Source organism: Perna viridis, chromosome 7 (genome assembly GCF_037379345.1).
Source record: "Perna viridis isolate PV_CMFRI_1.1 ecotype Kerala chromosome 7, ASM3737934v1, whole genome shotgun sequence".
NCBI classification, from domain to species: Eukaryota; Metazoa; Mollusca; class Bivalvia; order Mytilida; family Mytilidae; genus Perna; species Perna viridis.
This window is the reverse complement of record NC_142451.1, coordinates 15,869,165-15,897,129: the sequence shown is the minus strand read 5'-3', so window position 1 is coordinate 15,897,129 and position 27,965 is coordinate 15,869,165. Positions and strand designations below refer to the sequence as shown.

The following is a 27,965-nucleotide window of genomic DNA, read 5'->3' as shown; positions in this document are numbered from 1 at the left end:
AGTACAGTTAATTGTTCTTTGTCCCCTGACCTTTGAATTTCTGATTTCACTAATATGACTGAACTATTATATTGTACTTATTAATATACTTTCATCATATGAACAAGATTAAAACTCACAGAAAATCATAACAAGTGTCCATATGATGAAACGAAAGTGATAAATAACTTTTAAATTTGCAATTCTTTGTTGGAGATAATTTGAAAAAAATATTAAAATCTAAAGTTAAGGGGGATTATACAATCACCTAACAAACCAAAGACTGACAGAATGAGCTAATGGAAAATCAAATCTCAAAATTTCTGGTGGGGAAAGGGGAGATACATACAAAAAAAAAATGTTTTTCTTACCATGATTTCTCTGTTAATTGGCTTTTTCAAATTAAGAGGTTTGGCATCAAAGAATGGCAAATCCTTGGCAAGGTTGGCTGCGGCTTCAGCTAATGAGGTGATCTGATTCTCTACTAGAACAGGTGTAGGTAAGGGTGATGAGGAGTGATCCTTCTCCTGTAAAGAAGACAATACAACAATGTAGTAAAATGTGGCATTACTGAAACATTGAGTGATACCTTGCCATATAATGGCACAAAATGAGGGTGGCAAAGTATCAAAACTCAAAAATTTGCTGAAAATTGAACTTAATCTCTGTTTTATGATGCTCAAACAATGTGCAAAAAAATTCATTCTCAAGTCATCATCTGGGATGGACAGTCTGACACTAAACTTTTCAGACAGCATAACATAACACCTCGACACTCTGAAAAGGTTGGGACAACAGTCTTCAATAGATATACCAATCCTATCTGATATGGCAAAGAACTTTGTGCTAAATGTTTGATAGAAATCTACAAACTAATACATGAAAACCAAGTTTCTGCAGAAGCCATAACAACTTAACAGCCAGACAAAAATTTTGCAGTCAAATAAAATTAACTAAAACAAAGTAAAACATCATTGCAGCATCTTCCCATTTAAATCTTATCTTGAAAATGAAAAACTGGAAAAAATTATCATCGAACATATAATGTATGCCATCTTTGTAACTATTGCATCTAACATCAAATTAAAATGACAGCTTCAAATTATTATTCCTACTACTAATTTTGATAAAATTTGAGGACAAAAAAATCTTTTCTTTGGAAAGCAGCTTAATATGCTGAATTCCTCTATTTGTATATGATTTATTGTTTGGTGTACCCCAAAACTATCCTAAAAAAATATGAGGCTACACTGTATGGACTTGAGGCAGATTTGTACTTTTATCACTTTATTATAGCGACTGATATGATTGAACAGTTCATACAACACATCCACGGTAGTACTCTATGCACCCTCATTCAAGGTGATTAAAATTCTAGTCATAGAATAAGATTTAACAAGAAATGTCTACAGGATCATATGACTTGCTCAAGTCCTTTTTGAAAACATGAAAATTGTAAGCCCTTAGAGCTGAATATAAACCCATGTAGTTTTTAACCCTTAGAGCTGAATACATACCCATGTAGTTTTTAAACCTTAGAACTGAAAACAAATCCATGTAGTTTTGCCTAAACCTGCCTTGCTAACCATACCACAAATAAAATCATACAAGGTTTAGGTGAGGATATACCAAAACATCTTTAATTAATTATAATTGTTTTGGGTAGGCACAAAATTAATAGGTTAAGTTTGATATCTTATTGTTGTTGGTCTTCAGCAATGCTCAGTCCAAAAGCAGATTATGTTTATACTGTGCTCTTAAGCAGCATGTTTAATGATAAAAATTTACTAACAGTACTGTTTAAAATTATCAAAAAAAGCTGAGAAATTAAAGCCCGCTTTGCCTAGAAGCATTTTGCGATTTAAAATTTTAATATGTTGAATTGAATATCCAAAATATTACACACTAGAACAATGTCAAACAAAAGCATTCAATTGCCCTTTCCAGACAAAAAGTTCAAAGATATTATTGTTATCACTGATAGTGTATCACATATCATTCAAGATAAGAAAATAAAAAAAAAGGCTTATCTATTTTTTTCAATTTTCAAGATAATCTTGTATTTCATATCAGTTTTAGTGTTAATTTCAATTTTTTGCTTGGATTATTCTGCATCACTATTGTGATTTGTCAATGCTGATAATTTTCTTGGTTTATTGCATTGTAAAAAATATACATGCACTATTATCCAAAAATGTATCTAAAGGAAGTCTTATATGAAAAGTGATTATTGTAACTACATGTACATGTACATGTACATCATAGATCAGAAGTACTGATAGTGTTTTTGATACTATATGGCTATGGTTGGCAGACACAATAAAAGAATTATGCAACAATTCCTAAAAAAAACAGTAAAAATCTAAAATGTCAGTTTAACTATAAGGGCTAAAGTTGCACTACATTTGTCATAGCAACTCAGGTATAAGTCAATCAACTGTAACGACTTAAAGTTAATATAAACAGCAATGTTAGCTTGCTTTACATTTCAATTACATACACCTTTGAGCTAGTTATTTACAAGTGCCTTCCTTGCATAGAGCTAAAAAAATGGGAAAAGGACACACAGACAGAACTACTACATTCTAAAACAAGCAAAAATTCAAGACCCTGAGGTTTGTACCACAAATGCATTGACAAGGGTTGAATATCTTCCTGGATGAAATAAAAACCCAACATTTTCTCATCAATCCACGAAGGAAATGAACTACGGTGATATAAAAGTACATATACAGTATAGATCCTGTTTAGAGTACATATACGTAACTGTACATTCATGTACAATTACTAAGCCCAAAAGTTCTACCTTATTTGTCATAGGAAAAATTTACACAGTATAACCTATATGCAACAAATACATGAATTAGGAATATGATCTGTGTATTTGATCAATCTTTTAAAAACAAAAATTAGAACTACTAAATACGCATGGATTCAAAAATCAAACCAAATATGTTAATTAAGAAACTTAAAACTAATGAAATTTGTCACAAGAAGTTATAACATCATGAGAGCTGGAAGGTGATAATTAAAAAAAAAAGACATCCCTTATACATGTATTGTTTCACATATTTATAGGCAATATTACACTATGTGATTAAACAAAGAAATTCTAAAATACAAATGAATGTCAGAATTAGTCACTAAATTCAGATGGTTTACCGCCTACAAATACACAAGGAATAGCACTCTTATATTCCATTGAGGGACACTAAGATAAAAAAGATTAATTGATAGATCACTACAAGAAAGGATATCAAATCTAATGGTAATAAGAATTACAAATGAGCGTGAAAATTACTTTCCAAAATTTTGAAATTTTCCTGCTTAGTGGAAATGACAAGAACAAAGTATAATATCTGTTGCTAATATTGCACTGGGAAATCATTTAACAAAAAAAAATTATTAATTGATAACCAATAGACAGAAGAGGCAGAGAGGCAGTTCTACCAATACAAACCATCAAAACAAATTTTGAATATGCAGTGTTTTTGATAGTACAAAATTTACCTTTAAATATTCACCTGCGCTGATACCTGATCAGTATTAAGGTAATACCGGTATCATACATCCTACAATTTTTGCAGTTCGAGACCCTAACATCAAAATTAAAAGACGGAAAATAAGATAATATTCAATCAAGACATAGATCATTATAAAATGCTTTGCAGGGAGCAACAGGATACTACCACAAAGTAAAACCATGGACACATTTCTCAAAGCATTCTTAGGCTATTGCACAGCTTGTGGACAGGCTGACAACAAATTAACAAAATATATCACCTAAACACTTGAGGCATAAAAAAAATGCAGACTACATATTGGGTTTTGTCTCTATGTAAGAAAATCAATTTTCACACAAACTATAAGATTTGGAATTCAGTAGAATTATTAGACACGAATGGATGGTAAAATCTTCATCTATGTTTTTACAGCAATTGCCACATACAATAATTTGTAATCTAATACCAGCATACCATTTTGACAATGTAGCAATTTTAGATGATTTTATAAACATGATAAAGATACTAGAGCTAAAACAACAAAGTAAAGGAATAAATATAAATCCAAATATTATATTTAAATTAAAAGTATCAATCCTTCCCAATTGAAAACAAAATTTTATTTTTTTTTATTTTCAAATGCCTAATTTCTCGCTGTTAGGTATGATTTTTCAAAAAAACATACACGTTATGATATATTACTAGGTGCATATAAAGCATCAAACATGAGCTATCACAATGCTCCACTTAGACTTTCATGGACATCTACACATAGTATCCAACCTTAATATAAAGTTTTATCAAAATCTAATGAAAGGTTTCAGAGGTGTTAAGGTTTAAAGTTAGAATGATGAAGAGGTAGACAGGCACAAATATTCTTAAATACATTTTTGTACCCCCTTCCCCTGATCCCTGAAAAAAAACTATAAACAGGTGGTAAGAAAAACTTTAAAAACCTCCAGCAAATATTTAAGCACTCAGAGCAACTATGTAATGATTACAAACACTGGTTCCACACCCCCCCCCCCCAAAAAAAAAAAAAAAAAAAACAATTGCAGTATCAAGAAAGACCAAATACCAATCTGAGTGAATGTTCTTCATATAACCTTATCCCATGCTGTATTCACTTTTATATTGCAGAGTATTGAATTCAGACAAGATTGAACACGAACATGACCCAAGACAAACTTATAAAGATTTATAACAAAAATGTCATGCAATGTAAACTCTATGGTAATATGAGAATTGTTCAGGATGGAAGAAAAAAAACGTTGGGTTTATTTTGTCAAAATAAAATGGAACTTGAGAATAATACTGTGAAGAAAAACAGAATAAATTGGATATCATTTTGGAAAACAAATCCTCAAAAGGTGTCTACTTTCTCCAAAAAATCTGGTATCCAAAGGCAAGAATGAATTATTTGGTACCCAAAGAGGTTTCATTTCAGGCTACTTCAGAAAAAAAAAACAAGTGGCTTTAATCATGAAAGTTCATGTCTTACAGAATCTTTTTGTGTTCTATTTGCATTCAATAAGAAAATCCTTCATTTCCTCTCGACAAACTATAGTATAAATATTACGATTCAAGGTCAGAATTAAAATATATAACTTGTAAATCCTTTTGTGTGAGAATTGTAAGAGTAGTAAACATGCCTGTTATAATACCCCTGTTTTTCAGTATGTATATGTAATTATTGTTTCTGTCCATCTGTTATTTATATCGTCCATCCACCCACCTTTTTCTTTATAGTATTCTCTGCAAGTACTATCATAGCCACTTTTTAAAGGCATGTAAGATTTGATTTCAGAATGAAGCAACATCAATTTTAAGTTTGACAGATTTGTTTTTTTTTTTAAATTATGACAATATGGTCTCTGGGTTGGAGAGTCAGTATATCCTGTAATGGGCTTCATTCACAGTTTTCCTATAATTTTAGGGCAGGCTTTATGTAGCTGTATTTGTAAGAACCATGCAAAATCTGAAAAATGTGATACACCCCAAAAAAGGCTACATATTGTTATTTTTGTAATTAAGCTGTTTTATGGGTCTGTACTATGAAATGTGTAATTATTCATTCAAATCTGCCTGCTCTTAGGAGATAATCAACACTGAAAATCCAGTAGATTCTATTGTATTTGAGCATCATTTACAGAATTATCTCCCTTAATTTTGAAATCTACAGTGCATTCTATACAAGTTTTATCTCCTAAGAGCACAGGTTATATGAAAAACCACGTTAATTTCTGTTTACTATGAAATTTCAAATAAAATATCAAAAATAAATATACGTAGGATTTTTACTCATGAATCACATTTTGCATGATCCTTAGCTGGAGTGCTACTTCAATTAAAACAAAATGCAATATACAATAGATTCTTTTCATCTTCCAAAAACCTTTCTGCATCTAACCCTACCGGTGCACCTCGTCCATGTTTTTAGTGGAGTCTGAGTTGCTCATTTGATTTTGTTACTTTGTATGTATGATTTTAGTTACTTTAGTTTCTTTGTGTATGTCTGTTTTCCATGTCTGGTCTTTGTCCCTGGATTACATTCTTTTGATTACCACTATAACCTTGGTTCCCCTGATTACTCTCTCAAATTGTTTAAAATGTGGATTAATAACTAAAATTTAAAAACAAAAATAAAGGCCTTTTTTTTTGGTGTAAGTCCTAACTAATATCACAAGTTCCACCTGTCAAAGACATCATTAGCATGATATTTTGAGGAAGTACATGTATGTTGAGGAATTACATGTATGTGTAAAAGTGAAAGGTATACATCAGCTTAATATCTAAATAGAAACACCTCATCTACAGTGTAATAAAAATCAAAGCCTACATAGACCAACTGGTAAATAGGAATCAAGTACCAGTCGATATAAAAATTCAGACACTGCCAATGGTTAAGTGATTCATGGTGTAGAAAAACCCACTGAATAAACAACAGTTTTTCAGTCTTCATATGCTATATTTTTACATAAAAATAATCAGTTTTGAGAAAATCATACATTCATCTCCCACTAAAATCAACCAAATGGAACCAATTCAAGAAGGATAACTCTTGCAAAAAGCCAATTACGGTTTTTTCTCAAAGCGCAACGACTAAATGAAAAACTAAGGCTGATAATATGACCAGAAACATTTTCTGAACAAGCAATAAAAGTGGGTTTTTGACCCGAATAAATCACCTTCTGTCAGATTTTTATGAAGATTGCTACTTAATGTGAGTATAGTGTCAGAAAATTGAACTCACAATTCATTTAATTTATCAATTATCAAAAATTTAAAAAAAAAGTTATTGACCATTAATCAAACCCTCAAAGAAAAGTAACAAATACCTAAGACATTTTATCAGGTACTGGTCATTCAAACCTGGAAAGACCAGCTCTGCAGCTAACTACATTACATCTGGTCACTCAAACCTAGAGAGACACCAGCTCTACAGCTAACTACATTACATCTGGTCATTCAAACCTAGAGAGACACCAGCTCTACAACTAACTACATTACAACTGGTCATTCAAACCTAGAGAGACACCAGCTCTACAGCTAACTACATTACATCTGGTCATTCAAACCTAGAGAGACACCAGCTCTACAACTAACTACATTACAACTGGTCATTCAAACCTAGAAAGACACCAGCTCTACAACTAACTACATTACATCTGGTCATTCAAACCTAGAAAGACACCAGCTCTACAGCTAACTACATTACATCTGGTCATTCAAACCTAGAAGGACACCATCTCTGCAGCTAACTATATTACATCTGGTCATTCAAACCTGGAAAGACCAGCTCTACAGCTAACTACATTACATCTGGTCACTCAAATCTAGAAAGACACCAGCTCTGCAGCTAACTACATTACATCTGGTCATTCAAACCTAGAAGGACACCAGCTCTACAGCTAACTACATTACATCTGGTCACTCAAACCTAGAAAGACACCAGCTCTGCAGCTAACTACATTACATCTGGTCACTCAAATCTAGAAAGACCAGCTCTACAGCTAACTACATTACATCTGGTCATTCAAACCTAGAAAGACACCAGCTCTGCAGCTAACTACATTACGTCTGGTCATTCAAACCTAGAAGGACACCAGCTCTACAGCTAACTACATTACATCTGGTCACTCAAACCTAGAAAGACACCAGCTCTGCAGCTAACTACATTACATCTGGTCACTCAAATCTACAAAGACCAGCTCTACAACTAACTACATTACATCTGGTCATTCAAACCTAGAAAGACACCAGCTCTACAGCTAACTACATTACATCTGGTCATTCAAACCTAGAGAGACACCAGCTCTACAGCTAACTACATTACATCTGGTCATTCAAACCTAGAAAAACACCAGCTCTACAGCTAACTACATTACATCTGGTCATTCAAACCTAGAGAGACACCAGCTCTGCAGCTAACTACATTACATCTGGTCATTCAAACCTAGAAGGACACCAGCTCTACAGCTAACTACATTATATCTGGTCATTCAAACCTAGAGAGACACCAGCTCTACAGCTAACTACATTACATCTGGTCATTCAAGCCTAGAAAGACACCAGCTCTACAACTAACTACATTACATCTGGTCATTCAAACCTGAAAAGACCAGCTCTACAGCTAACTACATTACATCTGGTCATTCAAGCCTAGAAAGACACCAGCTCTACAACTAACTACATTACATCTGGTCATTCAAACCTGAAAAGACCTGCTCTACAGCTAACTAAATTACATCTGGTCATTCAAACCTAGAAAGACATCAGCTCTACAACTAACTACATTACATCTAGTCATTCAAACCTAGAAAGACACCAGCTCTACAGCTAACTACATTACATCTGGTCACTCAAATCTAGAAAGACACCAGCTCTACAGCTAACTACATTACATTTGGTCATTCAAGCCTAGAAAGACACCAGCTCTGCAGCTAACTACATTACATCTGGTCACTCAAATCTAGAAAGACCAGCTCTACAACTAACTACATTACATCTGGTCATTCAAACCTAGAAAAACACCAGCTCTACAGCTAACTACATTACATCTGGTCATTCAAACCTAGAGAGACACCAGCTCTGCAGCTAACTACATTACATCTGGTCATTCAAACCTAGAAGGACACCAGCTCTACAGCTAACTACATTACATTTGGTCATTCAAGCCTAGAAAGACACCAGCTCTACAACTAACTACATTACATCTGGTCATTCAAACCTGAAAAGACCAGCTCTACAGCTAACTACATTACATCTGGTCATTCAAGCCTAGAAAGACACCAGCTCTACAACTAACTATATTACATCTGGTCATTCAAATCTAGAAAGACACCAGCTCTACAACTAACTACATTACATCTGGTCATTCAAATCTAGAAAGACACCAGCTCTACAACTAACTACATTACATCTGGTCACTCAAACCTAGAAAGACACCAGCTCTACAGCTAACTACATTACATCTGGTCATTCAAACCTGAAAAGACCAGCTCTACAGCTAACTACATTACATCTGGTCATTCAAATCTAGAAGGACACCAGCTCTACAACTAACTACATTACATCTGGTCATTCAAACCTAGAAAGACACCAGCTCTACAACTAACTACATTACATCTGGTCATTCAAACCTAGAAAGACACCAGCTCTACAACTAACTACATTACATCTGGTCATTCAAACCTAGAAAAACACCAGCTCTACAACTAACTACATTACATCTGGTCATTCAAACCTAGAAAGACACCAGCTCTACAACTAACTACATTACATCTGGTCATTCAAACCTAGAAAAACACCAGCTCTACAGCTAACTACATTACATCTGGTCATTCAAACCTAGAAAGACACCAGCTCTGCAGCTAACTACATTACATCTGGTCACTCAAACCTAGAGAGACACCAGCTCTGCAGCTAACTACATTACATCTGGTCATTCAAACCTAGAAAGACATCAGCTCTACAACTAACTACATTACATCTAGTCATTCAAACCTAGAAAGACACCAGCTCTACAGCTAACTACATTACATCTGGTCACTCAAATCTAGAAAGACCAGCTCTACAACTAACTACATTACATCTGGTCATTCAAACCTGAAAAGACCAGCTCTACAACTAACTACATTACATCTGGTCATTCAAGCCTAGAAAGACACCAGCTCTACAGCTAACTACATTACATCTGGTCATTCAAACCTAGAAAGACACCAGCTCTACAGCTAACTACATTACATCTGGTCATTCAAACCCAGAGAGACACCAGCTCTGCAGCTAACTACATTACATTTTTCTAATTTACAAAAAGCTAGATCAACTTAATTCTGGATAACAAAAGTTTTATGACAGACACTTACAGAAAATTTGCACCGAAATATGTTTTCAAGAATGACATACATGTATATTATGATGATACAAAAATAACTAATATTTGAAATTATGATTGTGACTTATTCCTTATTGGTATTTGATTTTTCCAGTAAATGGATTTTAAACTTTCAAAATCCATCAGTAAAATTAGAAGCCCTTTATGATTACTGGTAGAAAGTGATCAATCAAATAATCATAGCATCATTAAATGAGCCTTTATTTTTACTATTTTCATGGTAAGACTTATAACCTAAAATTTAAACTGCTGTTTATACTTTATGTAAGAATGTCAAAATAAACCAACAATGGAAATCAAACACTGAGAAAAAAATTCACATTTTTGATAACCAACAAGAACTTCTTGCATAGATACTAGTATATGATATATTTTTTCTTAACTTTTTCCTCAATCTATTTGAAATTATCCAATTCTTTTTTTGTAGGGGCTAATTTTACGAAAGTTTTTTTTGTATCTTCCATAGTATGTTAAGGAGTTATGACAGACTCCTGACCCCTATAACACTTAAGGAATTACTATCCCCAAAATGCTTAAGGAATGTTTCTAATTATTGAACTGGTTTACGAAATAACCTAGTTTAGGGAAGTTTACTGCTATAAATTGTGAAGTATAAAGAGAACTAACCAATCAGAAAGCTTGTTACAAATTAAATCAAATTATAAAGTCCTTTTTATGCACCTTTTAAGTGATCAAAATTTTTCATAGCATTAAATATTTTCTATATACCTCTGTCAGTACAAAAAATGAAAAAAAAATGCCATTGAATCAATTATCTTTAAATTTAGTAATTAGGTACAGCTCTGCCTTAAAACTGGGTAGAAGCAAATGATTAGTGAATCATACTTTTTTTAATCCCGAATATTTTTATTGGAAATCCTTCAGTACGCTTCATAGAAACTGTATTCAAATTCATTAATTTTTTTTAGATATGATGAATCTACCCTGCCTGGTTTTTAAGCAGAACCATATTTAACTAATTTCCATATGGACTAATTACATGTACAAAAACCAACGAAACAAACACCATGATCACTATATACCTCCAGCTTTCTAAGATGGATACTGAAAAACAGATAAAAAAATGAAAAAGCAAAGCAGACAAACACATACAGGAATATAACAAGCCAAGCAATCCCATTAAATACAGCTACCCTCACCTCTTTCATATCCTGTTGGTTTCCTAGCGGAGCAGGGCCTGGACTGACACTGGGCTGGATGTGAGAGCTGGGACTCCAGGCTCGGGTAGTCATAACTGGTGAGGTGGAATGGTGGGGGTAAGGGTTGTTCTGGCTCACCTGCCCTGGGGGTGTCACTGTCACCATACTGACTTTAGTCACAGGCTGTGTCAGAGGATTTGGTTGGCTTGGTGACTGCACAACACTAGCAACTGATGCAACTGCTGGCACCTGTCCTTGAAATGCCGCTGAAATGTATAATTATTATCCATCTTTAATGCTCATTGTCTTACATAACCTACATAGATAAATGTTATTATAAATTTGATCGCTTCACAATTATGGTAATTTATAGGTAATAAACAACAACAGATGCTTCAACACTGATCCCAAGCTGTACAAGGCATTCTAATGTAAGGTAGAGGTACTTCAATATCAGTTCATGATTTGATCAAAATTTACCATCTAAAAACTCAACATTCTAGTCATAAAGAAAATAATGAATAAATGCATTAATCAGGTTGAACTAATTATCTGACTTTGCAGGATTAAATATAGAATTAGCATTTGCTTGATTTTTTACTTCTGATATCACCAAGAAAATAAGCTTAATGAAGCAATTGTTTCAAAATTGATTCTATGATGAAAAATATTCATTGCCAATTGGATATTTCAACAATGCTTCAGGACACTTACCCTACCCATGCACCTGGTCCATGCTCTCAGTTTTTGGTGGAATTGGAGGTGCTCATTTACTTTTGTTTGTTTGTACATATTATTTTGGTTATTGTATGTCCATTGTTGTGTATGTCTGTTTTTCCTGTCAAGTCTTTGACCCTGGATTACATTCTGTTGATTTCTGCTATATTGATTACTCCTTAATACATTTTGCTTTGGGTTATGATTTCAACTACACTTTTGTAAAAAGGTATCATGTTAAATCTATCTTTCAATAACAAAATAAAGGGAAAGGGCATCACACATAAAGCTAGAACATGATCTCAACAAATTGAGAGGGTGTCAATGCAAAAACCAGGCAGTGGATGATACACAGCTTATTTTGTTTTTTTAAAAAAATCATTCCTTTCATATCAAAAATGCATCCTTTCTCGCAGTTGGTTTTTGATTAACTTCAAGAATTAAAGAGAATAAAATGACATAGAAAGCAATGAAGTCCATTGAAGAAAAGGAGATAACTCTTTTATTTTGAGCAATAGGTCTTACTAACCACTTCCAGGTCAAATGGCCACCCCTCTATGTAGTACCAAAAACACACTGAACCTAGATCTATGCATTGTAAGTGCACTATTTGTGTGTATTCTGATCAAAAGTAAAAATAAAGTTGAGAAAGTGTACTTCAAAATCATATTTGTAATTTACTACTAAAGGGTATGAACATTGTTTACAAATGTGAGTAATTTGCCTCCATGCTGTCATTTAGCAGAAAAGGTAAAAATGTGGATTTTCCATGTTAATTATTTAAGTAAATTTTGTGAAGAATTTCTACAAATATTGTACCATTAGCATAATAATTTTGAAAGCCTTATTTTCCAAGCTCCGCAATGGTATGCAACTTTAAGATATCATTTGTCCTCGAAATTTACAGTGAAACTTTGAAAAATTACTTTTTTAACATTTAATGGAAATGCTATAAGTGGTTAGTAAGACCAATATTTGGTTGCATTTTTAGAAAAATTTAAAATCATTTTCTGAGCCATCCATGGTTTATTTAAAACAAACTTTATACTATTTGACATACATATGATCTATACATTACATTGGAACATAAAATGGGATAAAATTTACCTTGTGCTACATAGTGAGTCTATCATAGAATCTGCCTTATTTTTACATGGACAGCCTCTTAATAATATCTTACCTGGGTTAGCAACCCATTCTTGTAAAGCCTTCTGTAATCTACGGACATGTAACGGTTTGCTTGCCATTCCTACAAGGGCCATAATCTCAAGGAATTCTTCTTCTCCAGCTTCACATAACTGCTGTACGTCATCTCCACCTATTGATTTAAAAAATAATTATGCATGTATGACAAAACACTGATGATGATATTTTTACAAACTGCAAAGAGGATACAAGTTCCAAACTCAACTCACTATCATGAATGTGTTTTTTTATTATTACTTTGTATAAATTTTCATGGATTGTCAAAATGGATGTTGCATGCTTTTTTGACAATCCATGGAAATTGATGCAAAATAATGATAATAAAACACATTCACACCTGTTAACCTTTGGAACAATTCACATAGGAGATTACACCCACTGACACTGTCTCATGTGGGATATTTTTACATAAAGCCAATTTTGCCATGTAAAACCTCAATTATTAAGTATAAGAAAATATAGTAATTTTAATACCCCACAAATTTAACATTTTCATGAGGGGGATTCTAAATTTTTCATTGATTTTGTAGGAAAACAAAAAGAATGGAATCCCGCTGCTATAGGATTATTGAGTGCATAAACATGTACAAAAAATAGGATGTATTTTAATCCATAAGTATAAATTTTCATAGTTGACCAAACTTTTGTCATTTCCTGGATTCTCTAATTCATGGATTTTTATGAAATACAAAAACAAATATGCCAAATAGGTACCATTTAAAAATACACAATAATTTCTTTTCAATAAAATAAAAAAAAATTAAGTAACAGCGACAAACCTTGGGCAATAAATGTGTCATAATACTGTAGTAAGTTGGCCCTTTGTAGAACTCTGTATAGCTGCCATTCAGATGTATTTTTTGGCTGGGTTGATGTCATTTCAGGGGGATAGTATACAGAGGGTTCTGAAAAATATGAAAAAAGATTATTTTAATAGTAACAAATAGTCTTTTATGATGGTTTCACATCATTTATTTTGGGGGCTTTTACAGCTAGCATTATATCATATCACATCTCCAATTTAAAAAAAAAAAGTTTACCATCATTGATGTTGAATGTAATGATATTGTATGGATATGTGCATAGACTCTGAATTTTAGAAAGAAATTAAAATCTAAAACCACTGAGAGATTAAGACAAAGTACATCTTGTACACCCAAGATTAAGACTTCAAGTTTTTTAAGCAGGCTCTCCAATATTACAAAAAAAACATTACAATCTGACTTTTTGAATTAGTTTAGCGACAAGTAAACTAATTCTGACTGCACAACTTGCCCCTAATCCTACATGTATTTATAAGAGGCCATAAAATGTTTATTGTGACATAAAAAATGCCCTGTTTTATCTCAGCCAAGAGTGAAATAAAAAAATTTCACATGGATGAATAGGCATATCTTAGTCTCCATTTGTAAGAAAAAATATTACATCTCCTTTCAACATACCTCAGAATATCTCAAAAATGCTGGGAAACCCTAGTATGATATTCAAATACATGTACTAAAAAAAATTTTTTTTTTGTATATACATGTATATAGTTTTCTTTCACTTGACTACAGTGTTTTGTATTACTCATATGTTTAAGTCCAGTGCTCAATCCAACAAAGGGAAGTAGTGAAAACTGTTGAACACAGAAATTCAGAAATACTGGGCAGTTGTAACGTATAAATACTGGGCAGTTGTAACGTATAAATACTGGTACAGTTGTAACGTATAAATACTGGGCAGTTGTAACGTATAAATACTGGTACAGTTGTAACGTATAAATACTCGTACAGTTGTAACGTATTAATACTCGTACAGTTGTAACGTATAAATGCTGGTACAGTTGAATTATTACTAATACAAAAATTAGATATAATTGCAAGTGCTTTCATTTCATGTTACAAATAACAAGGAAACACTCTTTAATAAATACCAGCATTCTCATACCACTTTTTGTTTTGTTTGTTTGTTGGGGTTTAATGTCCGAGGAGCAATATTTCGGCTATATTCAGACGATGAAAATGAAATTGATGATAAAATGAACATGAAATGATGATGAAATGAAAAAGGGATGGGACACAAGGACAATGGGGTCGACAAATTTTGATTGCCACTGGAAATAGGGAGAGGTATATAGGGTCGGGCAATTTAGCCTCCTGTGGCGGAGCCCTATGGTTCCTACTCCGGGAGAATACCACAGTAGGGTTCTTTAACGTGCGAGGAATGTGGCATCTTTCCCAACACGGTGCATCACTATGGTTACCACTCTTTGGAAAACACTATCCTACTTTCAATTGATAAATACCTTAAGTACCCCCCCCCTCCTAACACGCACACAAAAGGCAAAGACTCCTACAAAATCACATAAAAATATAAGATTAGTGGGAGGTTTTTGGCTTAAATTATTATTTTTTACTGAGACATAATACTAAATAATTGCATTTTTCCATAAAAAAAAACGTGCTTTTACATAAAAATCTCCAATACAAGACAGTATCAACAGGGGAGAATCTTTAACATGAGACTGTGTCAATTGTAGAAAATCTCCCATCTGAGATAGTGTCAATTTGGGAGAATTTCCTACATAAGACAATGTCAACTGTAGAAAATCTCCTTCCTGAGACAGAGTCAAGTGGAGAGAACTTCCCACATAAGATGGTGTCAACTGTAAAAATATCTCCCACCTGAGATGGTGTCTATGGGGAAAATCTCCCACTTGAACTATTCAAAAGGTTGACAGTTGTGGTGTGACTGACAATGTAAAGGAAGTAGAGGTTAACATGTTCTACCCTTGGGTGTTTATGAAGACTTCCCAAATGTTTAATTTCTATATACATCAATCTGAAATGTTTGACATTAGATTGGCTTATTTATTAACCATAAACTAAAGTTCTAACAATATGCTGAAGAGTGTATGTATACCATGATTTTATTAACTTCCCGAATAGCTTAGTAACGGATTAAGGAAATAATATCATAGAGACTGCATCTTAATCATTTGCTATTATTTCCTGATGTAGAATATATATAACTGTTATACTTTAATCGTGTTGATAATGCATATATGGGTAATTAATTTCCTTCCATTTCAGAATAAAACCTTCCTCAGTTATGTGTAATAATAACTGTAGTGGTCAATTTGGAATTTCATGCACCTCTGCATTGACATCCTTTTCTGTATGAAAGTAGGGAATACACATAAAAACTTTCAATTAAATTCAATAAATAAAGGAAGTAATAATTCAATTATGCCCTAGTATCAGTTTCAACATTACAGTTATTGAATTTGGTAATGGTTACCAAATTCAGTAACTCTTAGCCAAAATAAACCCAAAAAAAAATATGTTATATACTTTGGTTTATTCTTTATTTTTCCATAGAGAGTGGAGATATTAATTCTTTGAAATATTTCAAAATTTGGAAGCCAAACAAAAAAGCTGCACTACAGTTACCAAATAAGTTAACTTGAGATATATGGATTTCTATAGGATTTGTTTAAATCCTTGTCATTTTTTATTCTGTAGATAGATAATTGTTTCTGCAGGTAGAATTTTAGAAAATCACCTGCTCCATCTATTGAAAGTTGTAAGGGAATGCCAAATTTTATCAAAAAATGCCCAGAATTGAAATAGCTCACCAAGTTGATTAGCCACAAAGTTACCAGTCGTTAACAGTTACCAAATTCAATATGGTTAACATTTGGAGTTATAAAGAGTTGATTAATCACAAAATTTCTACTTGTACAATTCTACTTTTACATGTAGCATAGAGTGTTATAGTCAGGCAACCATTTCACAAAGCACTCGTAAGACTTACACTTATATCCATAACAAACCAATGTGATTTTACATTTATATACAATGTAAGTCCGTCGCCTGAATATAGCTGAAATATTGCTGCTCGGGCTTTAAACCCCAATAATCAATCAATCAATCAATGTAAGTCCTGCAATAGCATTATTAACAAGAGGTAACAGTTTGCAGTTTTAAAAGAGATATGCTCCAAAGCAGAGTTTGGTTTTGTCCCATAACTGTGAAAAAAAAAGCAGAAAATAATGAAAACTAAAGGTGGCTTCTCTCCATTGACACAAACATTGACCAACGCATGGTTAAAATCCTTCTGAGTGTTTTCGAGTTATCAGTCAACAGACAAAGGGAGAACATCAGTATACATCAGCAGGAGAATGGAGATATAAAAATAATGAAATCAGGAATTATTAGCAGTCGTTTGGAATTTCACTATGCCTAACACCCAAAAATTAGAGTTGGGTGAATAAACATAAGACAAGTTTAACAAGTAAAAGTTTCCTGGTATAAATAATAATGAGACCAAAGCTTATAAGGATAGCATGAAATTTTATCTTCTTTGAGTCTCAAAAGTGATATTCTAGTTCACCAACTATATCTAGCAATTGTTGCCGTTTAATCCCCAGTTAAATGTGAAAACTGCTTCATTTAAATTGACCTTACCTTTCATTTGGCTTGGTTGAAGGTAATTGTCATATTGTTTAGAGGGAAAGTGCCATTTTCCATATTGTGAAACATCAAAATATCCACAGCAATCAGGCTCAAGGTATGTAAACATTGCAGAACTTTTCAAGCAAGGAATATTCTCAATGTATCAATGTAGTAAGAACAAAATTGATGTCATGAACATGAATTTTCAACAGCAGTCAAAGTTAAAAAAAAAAAACCTCTTCTAACAAAAGGTTTCTATTGAGGAAAGTTTCTTCCTTACAACTGTAATTCTAATATATCCCTAGGCTCACAGTGGCATTAATAATCAAGCATTAATTTCAAGATTTTTTTCATTCGTAACATGTTACAACAACAAAAGTATCTTTTCAAGTCAGAGAATCATAATATCCAACTTTTTGATGAAATTAATGAAAATCCATCCACTTCAAATAAAATGAACCTAATCAATACACAACATAAAGATATTGGTATTTTTTTCATAAAGATACTCATAAATTTCACTTGCTGCGGGTTTCTTTGAAATTTGAATCCCTCTATATTTAAAGAACCAATATTCCCAATAAGTGTACTACCAAAGACTACTGCTGAGTGTATGTCACTAGGCAAAATGTCTCTTGTCAATGCAACATGTTTACTTCAATGTGAGTTTTTACTGTGTACCTGTTGATTTTAGTAATAGATTACAGGACAGCTTGCAACTTCTGACATATTTTTCCTTAGACATTTATTGAAGGGATGTTTTATTTCATTTTTTTAAAATTATTTCATCTGTTTAATTAACATCAATAAAGCTAAATTCAAAGAAATTTTCTTCAAAGTAAAATATTATTTACTCAATAATCCTTAAAACAGGTGTAAAAGACATTTTGTAGAAGAACCAAAATGGTGATATTTTTTCCTAAAAACTAGATAATTACATAAGCCTGGTAACCCTGCCCACTATGTACATGAACATTTACTTGTATAATTACAGCACTTCAATTATAATATAAACCCATGTTTCATATTAGATCAAATAAGCTAATTACTATCATCAAATCAATTCTATGCTACAGAGGTAGGACTCAGATGAAATTATTTTAAAAAGTAAACATTCTTTTTTCATGTTTATTTCAACTCATTGTAAAAAATGACATGTGAAAATGCATAACAATTCAATGACCTAGTACAATGTACTTATCTTTGACTAAGTTGTCATTTTTTAATGGCGATGAATATAATTCAAATTCATGTCACCTACCTTACAGTTTAGACAATCCATTAGCCAAAATTCAAATTTATACTGAATTCAAGTACTAGTACCAGAAGAGAATCAGAGGTAATTGTAATGCCATAAAGTGGACTGATGTTCACAATCCAACCAACAATGTTACTCCCTCAATTTCATCTTGTCAATGGATGAAGATTTCACTGTTGATTTATATTTCTTCAAAAGTATGTACCATGGCAATCACTTGACAGATTTTAAAGAAATTGACAGGAATACATTACAAGAGGACTGTAAACTATAAATACTGTGAGAAAGAACTCAGTAAAAAGAAGACAGTTTCTGCACAACAGCAATACCATGAAGGTGGATTACCTCTCCTTGCACTCATCTAACAATTATTATCTTCCTTCAATGTCAATGCCTATCATTCAAGGTATTGATATGAACCATACTTGTGAAAAATGATCTTAAATGGGACAAAGCACCATAGGGTTATAACTTTGGAAGACCACAGACAAATCCCTTGTAGGAAGTATACCTTAGAAAGTTTAATGGTTCCTTAATGGAATCTTTAAGGGAAATACATTTGGACATTAAATGGTTAATAAAATCAAGAGCAATCCAAAATCAACATTAAAATCCTCTGATAGACTGTAGGTCTTTAAACCTTATAGATTTTTTACTGGCAATTACTTCTACAAATCTACTAATAATTAACTGTCAGGGGACAACCATTTGATTCTAAAGGGGGCTGGCTAATTTTGTTGGGTCAAAATATTTATTTTTCTGTCAGGAATTTTGATTTGTTCAATACATGTAATGAAATTTCATGCAAGCTGAAACAACTTGTTAAAAAAATACTTGGTATATATAACGTGTACAAAAAGGTGTTTTCTCAGTTAGTCATGATGTTTCAGGTATGCAAAAAAAATGTGTCAAAAACAACAGGAAACTTGAAGTATTTCCACCCAAATGTCACCATAGTGGTTGAAACCTTGTACTTTGTTTTTTTTCTAAAGTATACATTCTTTTACCTGCTAGGCTTATCTTGCAAATTTTGTGTACATTTAGAAAACATAGTCATGAGTTTTTTTTTTTCAATCGAAAGGCCTAAGACAATCTGCTTAAGTGCTTTAAGTTCATCCACTGCCAGCAATAAGAAATACAGCCCTTGAATAGTATTAACTTCCCACTTACACCATATACATTATGTACCATCCCCAATTCCCCATAGAAAAATCCCATTCTCCAACAGAATCCCCACTGCATATTTCATATCAAATACTGTGAAAGTACTTTTATTCGTGGGTACCAATTTTCATGGTTTAGGGGAAAATGATCATTTCATGAACTACTCCAGCATACAAACAAATGGAAAACTTCCTTTTCGTTGGGAACCAAATTTTGTGGTTTACCAAACCCACAAAATCCATAAATATTGGTACCCAATGGACAATAATACTCTCACAGTATGTACATTATCAAATAAAATTATATTTTTGAATTCTTTAACACTTGAACTGTTATTTTTATTAAATTTAATAATTTTTTTCATATCAATCAATACTAAAGAAACTAATTTCCTCATCCTCTCTATTCAAAATCCCCATCTCTCCATACACTATCCCCATCCCCCATAGAATGGGAAGTTTTCCCCATACATGTACTAGTGCTGTACATGAAGTTCAGGTCTTTGTGGATTCATAACAGATGTTCCTTGATAAAATGATACATTAGCTTTCACAAAAGGAATACTGAAATGTCAAAAACTGCAGGACTATTCTGAAATTTTGAAATTCAAGGACATGGCCTGAACATGGAAACATTAAACAAAGACAATATACATATATAACGTAGTGAACAGTGTAAAACAGAATTAAAGAACCTTAGTGAGCACCCATACAATACCCTATGCACACACATTTGTACCCTTTAGAAAAACATCAGTCCTTATTCCCAGATAAAACTGGTTCCCCTGGACTGGTTCCTACCAAAGCTATTATAGCTAATAATAATTCACCAAAGTTTGAAGGTAATGGGTCAAAAGATGGAGGTACTATCCAGGCAACAACTTTAAATCATTGAAGTCCCCCTTGACTGATTTCTGTGAAATCAATCCAATCCAAGATTTTATTGCTACTTACCATACACCAAAGTTTGAAGGTAATGGGTCAAAAGAAGAAAGACAAGCTGTGACACTGGAACGGACAGACTAGGTGGGGGTATGACACCTTCCAAAAGTTTCATAGAAATCCATCAACAATTGAAAGCACTATCGAAGTGACAACAAGCTGTATTCAAAAATCAAGATATTTAACTAAGTCTACCTCCTGAAAAAGTGGTCCACCTTAACAGCTGTCTCTAAAAATCAATCCTATTCAAGCTTTTACTTTTGCAAACAACTTCCCGAAGTTCCGTGGATATCCATCATCAATTGAAAGCGCTGTCCAGACAAAAACATGCTTTGACACACAGAGGGAGAGAAGGACTGACAGAAGGACGAACAGTTCAAAAGCTTTTTACCCCAGCAACATAAAAACAGCATTGACATCACATGCACCATAATGGTAAGCCTGTCCTTCCCTGTTACATTGAGTAAAATCCACTCAGAGTCTAGCAACAAAGATGTAGCTCGATGACACACTTTGTCAAGGTAGAGCCACAAATAGGTCCAACCAAAAACAAATGGAACAATTTAACCAAGAAATTGAAATGAAATGAAGGTAAAAATGGCACTGCTGCCTGCAAAAACAGATTGCAGGAGTTGCAAGTATATTGGAAACCTTGACCTTTGATTTGAAAATCATAAGTTTCAAATTTTCTATAGGATTATGTTCTTAGTTTTGAGTTTTGTTAATGGATGATTCACAATAAATTTTGACCTTGGATAAACAGTTTTTTTCTGATCTATTTTGTTAGAACCAATTGAGGGATACTGATTTTAAAGTGATTATCGGGATGTTAGGCAAGAATGGATATATTATTAAGTGTACATCCCTTCATAACTTTATTTGGTGAGGGGATAAAATTTTTTACCAGTAATATACAACATACATGTACATGCAATTACCAGTAAAATGGATTGAAAAAAACAAGAGTTAAGAGATGACAGCTACATTACATTGGTTATTTTTTTCTTAATCTTATAAAAACCAATAGAACATGATACATTTTATATGATTGAGTGAATACAGGAATATTATTTATGATGGAAGACTTTGTTACAGTCAGAAAAAAGTACAGAATTCTCATTTCAGAAGCCATGATGAGAGTATCTAAGGTATATTTTTGATGTTCCTATTAACATTTAAGCAAAACACTCTCTACATCCTCACGAACCCCTTGTCTTAATCCTCCCAATGAACCACATGAGTATATATATATAGAACAAAGTTATGATTTAAGGCTGACATAATTTGATCCATGCTTTTTGTACAATGATCAACCATGTACATGTATTTGTATATGGAATGTTTGCTCTAAAATGGATAACTTGAATAACATACAGATGGCCCCAAAATTGAGAATAGATGTGACATTTGGATTTTTTTGCCAAAACTAATAAAAAAAATCATAATGGACAAAATACAGTTAGGGCCAAATCTAGAAGGAGAAATGAGTAAACACTTCTCCATTTGTCTTTGATAGGGAGAAGTTTTGTAACAGATTACATAGACAAAAATGTCAATATTGTTAATTTCCAAACAGAATTTACTAAAACTTGTCTTCAATGTCTAGATGAAGTCCTTAAAACATTAGTTTTTTTCTTCATTGTCAGTAGTCCCAGTCACAGTCACATCTTCATTGTCAGTAGTCCCAGTCAAAGTCACATCTTCATTGTCAGTAGTCCTTGTCAAAGTCACATCTCCATTGCCAGTAGTCCCAGTCACAATCACATCAAGCAATTATCATCAAGAATAAACCTGCAAGTTATACATGTACATGTATGTTGATCCTAGGCTCAAAACAGGGTCCTGTTAAAGGTTTAAAGTTTAATATTCCCTATCAGAGTTTAATAGATGTGTAGAAAACATTCATTGCATTATATTTAGACTGATGCTATTAAATTAATTAGCTCATTGTATAGAAGCCCACACTGTTCCCCCTTTTATCCCTGGCCTCTTAAATAAATAAATTTTCAAATAATTCATTCCTGGTTCTCACTTTTATTAGCACTGGGTGTGACAATAACACTTTTTTTCCTACATTTCTGTCTTGACTAAAATTGGGTACTCTATAATTATCAAATACATGTAAAGGAAGAATAAATTAATTAAAGAGAATGTGGAAAATTCTTCAGCTCTTCTAATTGAAAGTGACCAATCTTGCTGTATACTTATTCTTCCATCAGCTGTCTTCCCATTAAATTGCCAACATGACAGTGTTCTAGGATTCCCATTTCCCGTTACCCGGGGAAAGTGAAATTTGAGTCAGGGAAAGTTACGTACTTAGTTACACTTTCCCATGGCAAGTTGAAAACTTCATATGCTGTAAGGATTTGTTTTGTTAGGAAAGCAGTCATTGACTGTGGGAAAGTTGATTTTATATGGATTTTTCCTGAGGAAACCTCAATTCCAGAAAAATCCTAGAACACTGCATGAAAGTCCTCAACCTTTCCAATTGACTTATACTATTACAGATTCTTGTTGTGGTGTGTTCATCAATCTTATGCCTTCTAGAATAAGCTCAGAGTTTGAGGTATATTTCGTAACAGCTTAGGGACTAGCTCCCACTATCAAATGTACAGCCGAACTAGTATTTGTGCTTATATACTAGACCATCCGGCTGCATGGTAAATATTGGGAGCAAGCCTCTATGGTAGCACCATTAATACATTTAAATCCCAATTTTCATTATCTGTTGTAAACTGTTGTCACTTTTATCTGAGTAAAACTTGGTTTAGAAATAGCCATTAACTAGTTGTTAATGAGTCCATTGAATATAAAGATTAAAGTTCTGAAATGGGACCATGGCTTAGTAAATTTTTTGGTTTGAGTTTCTTTACTTTGATGCACAGATTTGCTGAGAACATTATGTCAATCTAAAATAGAGGTTCAAAATTAAAGATTTTACTTTCAAGAGTGGAAGATCCTTGACTTTTCAAGTTTGAAACCATTGGCCCACTTGAGGAAAACCATAAGACCCCCTAAAAATATCAATGAAAAGGGTTGAAGGTTCAGGACTTAGTTTAATGAAATTTCAAAGCCCTATGCCAGAAGTTGAGAGTCTGGACCTCAGACCACCACTGATTTGAAACCTTAAAAAGCCAACAAGATGAACAATGTACTGTCTTTTAAACTAATATTTTGGAGTCATATATGCATGTGAACAACAATGCTTACTGCTCAGTTATAATGTCAATGTACAATTTGGTGTGACAAAAACATCCTAAATCACCTCAACTTCATCAAGAGCTTTAAATGCAAGGAATATGCCATGGACAGACATCTCAACACCAAAGTTAGAAATAGTAGCCTGCCCACCAGCCCGAGACTGGCAGGGCTGCCTAATTTTAGCAAAAATCTACATAGCCATATAGAAATGTATTGAAAAATTGTATTCAGGACTGACTAGAATTTGAGTGAGTTTCCTACCCTGTCAACACATGCTTTTATTACCACAGAATCATTTTAATTTGCTACATTTCATAAGTCCCCGAAAATCTTTTAGAAAACAAAAGGCTCCCAGGAGCCTGAATTGCTCCCCTGGTTTAAGTTTTGTCTTTCAAGGGTTATAAATTTAACAAGGAGATGTCCAACAATTTCGACTCAAGAAGACTTTGGTAGGACTTATCATAAGGATCATTTCAGCAATTGAAAGTTTCTTTCTATCTATGATAGGTTTCAAGATATTGGCTGAAAACTGTAAAAAAAAAAAAATTAATCTTTCAAGGGCAATAACTCCTACAAGGAGTCACTTGACAACTTTGATCCCTGAAGACCTTTGAAGGCCTTATAATAAGGATCATTTCAGCTATTGAAAGAGTTTGGCTAAACCTAACGGTTTAGAGATATATACGAAAAACTACTGTCTGACCCTTATGTTCTTTTTTTAGTAACGGGGGCCATGTTTTTTGATGGATCAAAAATCCCCACATCAATTCTATGCAGGATACCCCAAGAAACATTCATACCAAATTTGGTTTCAATTGGTCAAGTAGTGTCAGAGGAGAAGATTTTTGAAAGAAATAACATTAAAAATAGCAAAAATCGTTGAAAAGGGGCAACAACTCCAACATAGCTTAACGGATTAAAACCAAACTTGATCAGAGATAGATCTCATCATGCAGAACACTTTTACCCAGTGTCAGAATTTAGCTAAACTTAACATTTTTGAGATATATGTGAAAAACTACTGTCTGACCCCTATGTTCTATTTTCAGTAACGGCGGCCATGTTTTTCGACGAATCAAAAATCTCCACATCAGTTCTATGCAGGATACCCCAAGGAACATTTATACCAAGTTTGGTTCTAATCAGTCGAGTAGTTTCAGAGGAGAAGAGTTTTGTACAATTGTTAACGACGACAACGGACACCAAGTGATGACAATAGCTCACATGGCCTTTGGCAAGGTGAGCTAAAAATATGTTAATCCTCAGATGACCTCCATCCAAATAACCTATATGATCATATACATTGTGTACATGTAGATCTGACACAAGTTTTAATTCAAGGCTAATACTTCCAGAATATATGTCTTTAAGTCATACATGTAACTTTTAGATCTCCATATCTCTCCTTTGATCAAAAGACTAACCTTTTAAATGAGATAGATTTATGAAAAAGAATAGCCCTATTGATACATGTACATGTATATATGACTAACCCTGTAGTTGTTAACTGTCTATAAAAGACATTGTATCATCTACAGTGTACATGTACAGTGTACAACATGTACTGTAAATTTAGATATTAATAAAATGTTTTTATTATTGCAAAAAATGCAACTAACTTTCATTTCCAATTTTGCATATTGTACATATACATGCTTTTTAACACAACTAATGTGGAATTTTTCTCAAAATCACAAAGGAAATAAAACTGCAGATTTTCTTTAAATGACAAAATCACTTAAGATCAATGCATGCAATAATTTCTAAATTAAAAGTATACAGATCTTTATCACATCAGCTTCAAGGGATGGACCTTTATCCTTAGGCCACTCAAAAAACTACATAACCTCAGTCCCATGTACATGTCGATACAGTTTATTTTTCAGGTCTAGCATATCTTAAAATATGGGTTGGTAAAAATAACCATAGTGTTTTTTTTTCTCTTTCATTTAAAAATTAATATAATTCTCCAGGTATTCACCTCCCAAAATTATAAAGCCAGAGATCTGCCTCTGAACAATTTTTTTAAAGCAGGAGATTTTCCAACATTTTGTTTTTGCGGTATGTTTAGCCACAGACCTTATTTCAACTTTAAATTTTGCTGCATAATTTTTTTGTTACATCCCCTCCCCGAAAGATGACATATCAATGAAAGTAAACTAAGAGTCTTCATCACAGGTCTGAGGTCAGCTTGTTTTAACACGAACAAATATCCAAAATTCAGAATGTGATTATATTTCCTGCTTTGACATAAGCATGTTGGTGAGAGATTGTTGAATTTGTTTTGTAGTACAAGAAGGCTAGCATCAAAAGCAGGAGACTTTCTTTACCATGTACATGTGCTTAAGCAGTGAAATAAAAAACACAACAATTCCTTGTGTCATGCATGTACCATATGATGTATTTGAAACAGTGTCAATACTCTAATACATGTACATGTACCTTATCATGACTATCATTTAGAATAAATCCAGGGTTAATTTTCTTTGTTTTTTTTTTATAATATCTGAGAGTTGTTAGTAAATTAACAGCTGAGGTCACTGCTACATCTGAGTTGATTACAATGAAGTGGTCAGAACATGTTACTGTAACATGGCGATTGATGAATTGATAGATGATATAGACTTTTTCATATCATAACATGTAAATAAATAAACTATGTAGAAATGCCTTCATTTCTCAAAACATCTAAGCTGTTTTAACTATTGGGGTGCATTTACAATACAACATGTGTGCCTTAATATGTAACAAAATCACAACACTGTAGCTAAAAATATACACTTATTGCTTATTACTAAAACAAAATTATTATAAATCTCATTTTTTTTCTGTAAAAAAAAATAGCTTAAGACTACACAATTCAAATTGTCTGATAGGAGAGGCGCTGACAGGTTCATGTTTTTGAATATATTGATGTGGCGAAATTGTAGACGTTTTAAAAATCTAATACAATTCATCATAAGGCACAACAACTCTCTTGGCACGACATATATTTTATGACAGTTTCGAGATTTAAAAAAAAATTCTAATCCGACTGACTAATGCAACAAATGTCAATTCCTCCTTCGAGAACCCCATACAAAAACCGACATGGCACATCGCTCCTTTTCCTCCCACTTTTCCATACTTCCGTGAATTCGTTCGATATTTCGTCTGGTGATATATTTCAATAATGTTTGATTTAATGCTTAACAATGAATAGTAGTAATAATGAATAGTATGAGTGTAATTTTATGTCAGATTATGACACAATGGCAATACACAAACAAGATGCGTCGTTCCCATGACCCCGGGGGTCGGTACAGCGAACATATTTCGTCTGCAATTTCAATGTACACGTGTCTGTCTTTGTTTACATCCGCGATGTGACTTACCTCACGCTTGAATAATGGTGTCCTATTATTATTTTTTTCACAACGTGGGTTTTTAGTCCAAAAATAACAGACTCCCGTCCCTGGAAAAGAACGTCTGGGTGGGGGTTAATTTTCCATATATGGCCGATCGATATACGTCACCACACTAAAGTTCCTCGTGCCTCATTTCCCGACCCTGATTGGGCAGATACCACGTGAATGTTTGTTGTCGTGGGTAGGAACTTATGACGTATTTCCCCAGGAGGGTGTGGGGTTATCAACCGGGGAAAACACTGTTGTGTGAAACCGATTGACAGTTTTTAATACCGACAAATTAGGAAGTCTACCACTGTGATATGAAACCACATTTGGGTTTAAAAAAGAATAGATTTTCATTATAAAAAGTTCAGTGTAAAAATAGATTTTAAGTTTTCCAAAAAAAAATATATAAAGATGTATATTTTCGGCAATGCGCATACATTCGAACATAACTGTAGAGAACATTAATTGATATTATATATACTGATACATTTATAGAAATCTTATTATCTAGGAAACATCACTCAGTTTTTCTTTTTTTTTTCTTTCTTCCTTTCTTTTTTCTTTTTTTTTTTTTCTTTCTTTTTTTTTTGTTTTTTTTTTCTTTT

General features: G+C 33.1%; 1 protein-coding gene across 2 annotated transcripts in view; it reads right to left on the bottom strand.

Moving 5' to 3' along the window:
* The window catches only part of LOC148611519 (NGFI-A-binding protein 1-like), a 39,278-nt gene extending 11,701 nt beyond the window's left edge, over positions 1–27,577 (bottom strand). Inside the window, exons 1-5 of one of the 2 annotated variants that reach the window (XM_088592164.1) lie at positions 27,340–27,577; positions 13,742–13,867; positions 12,937–13,074; positions 11,040–11,305; positions 351–506 (exon numbers count right to left, since the gene is read on the bottom strand). In XM_088592164.1, the coding sequence (XP_088448290.1) occupies positions 351–506; positions 11,040–11,305; positions 12,937–13,074; positions 13,742–13,841 (660 nt within the window). In that variant the 5' untranslated portion in view covers positions 13,842–13,867; positions 27,340–27,577. The remainder of the gene's footprint in view (positions 1–350; positions 507–11,039; positions 11,306–12,936; positions 13,075–13,741; positions 13,868–27,339) is intronic. The other variant, XM_088592165.1, reaches the window with a different exon arrangement.
* Between the last annotated feature and the right edge of the window lie 388 nt (positions 27,578–27,965).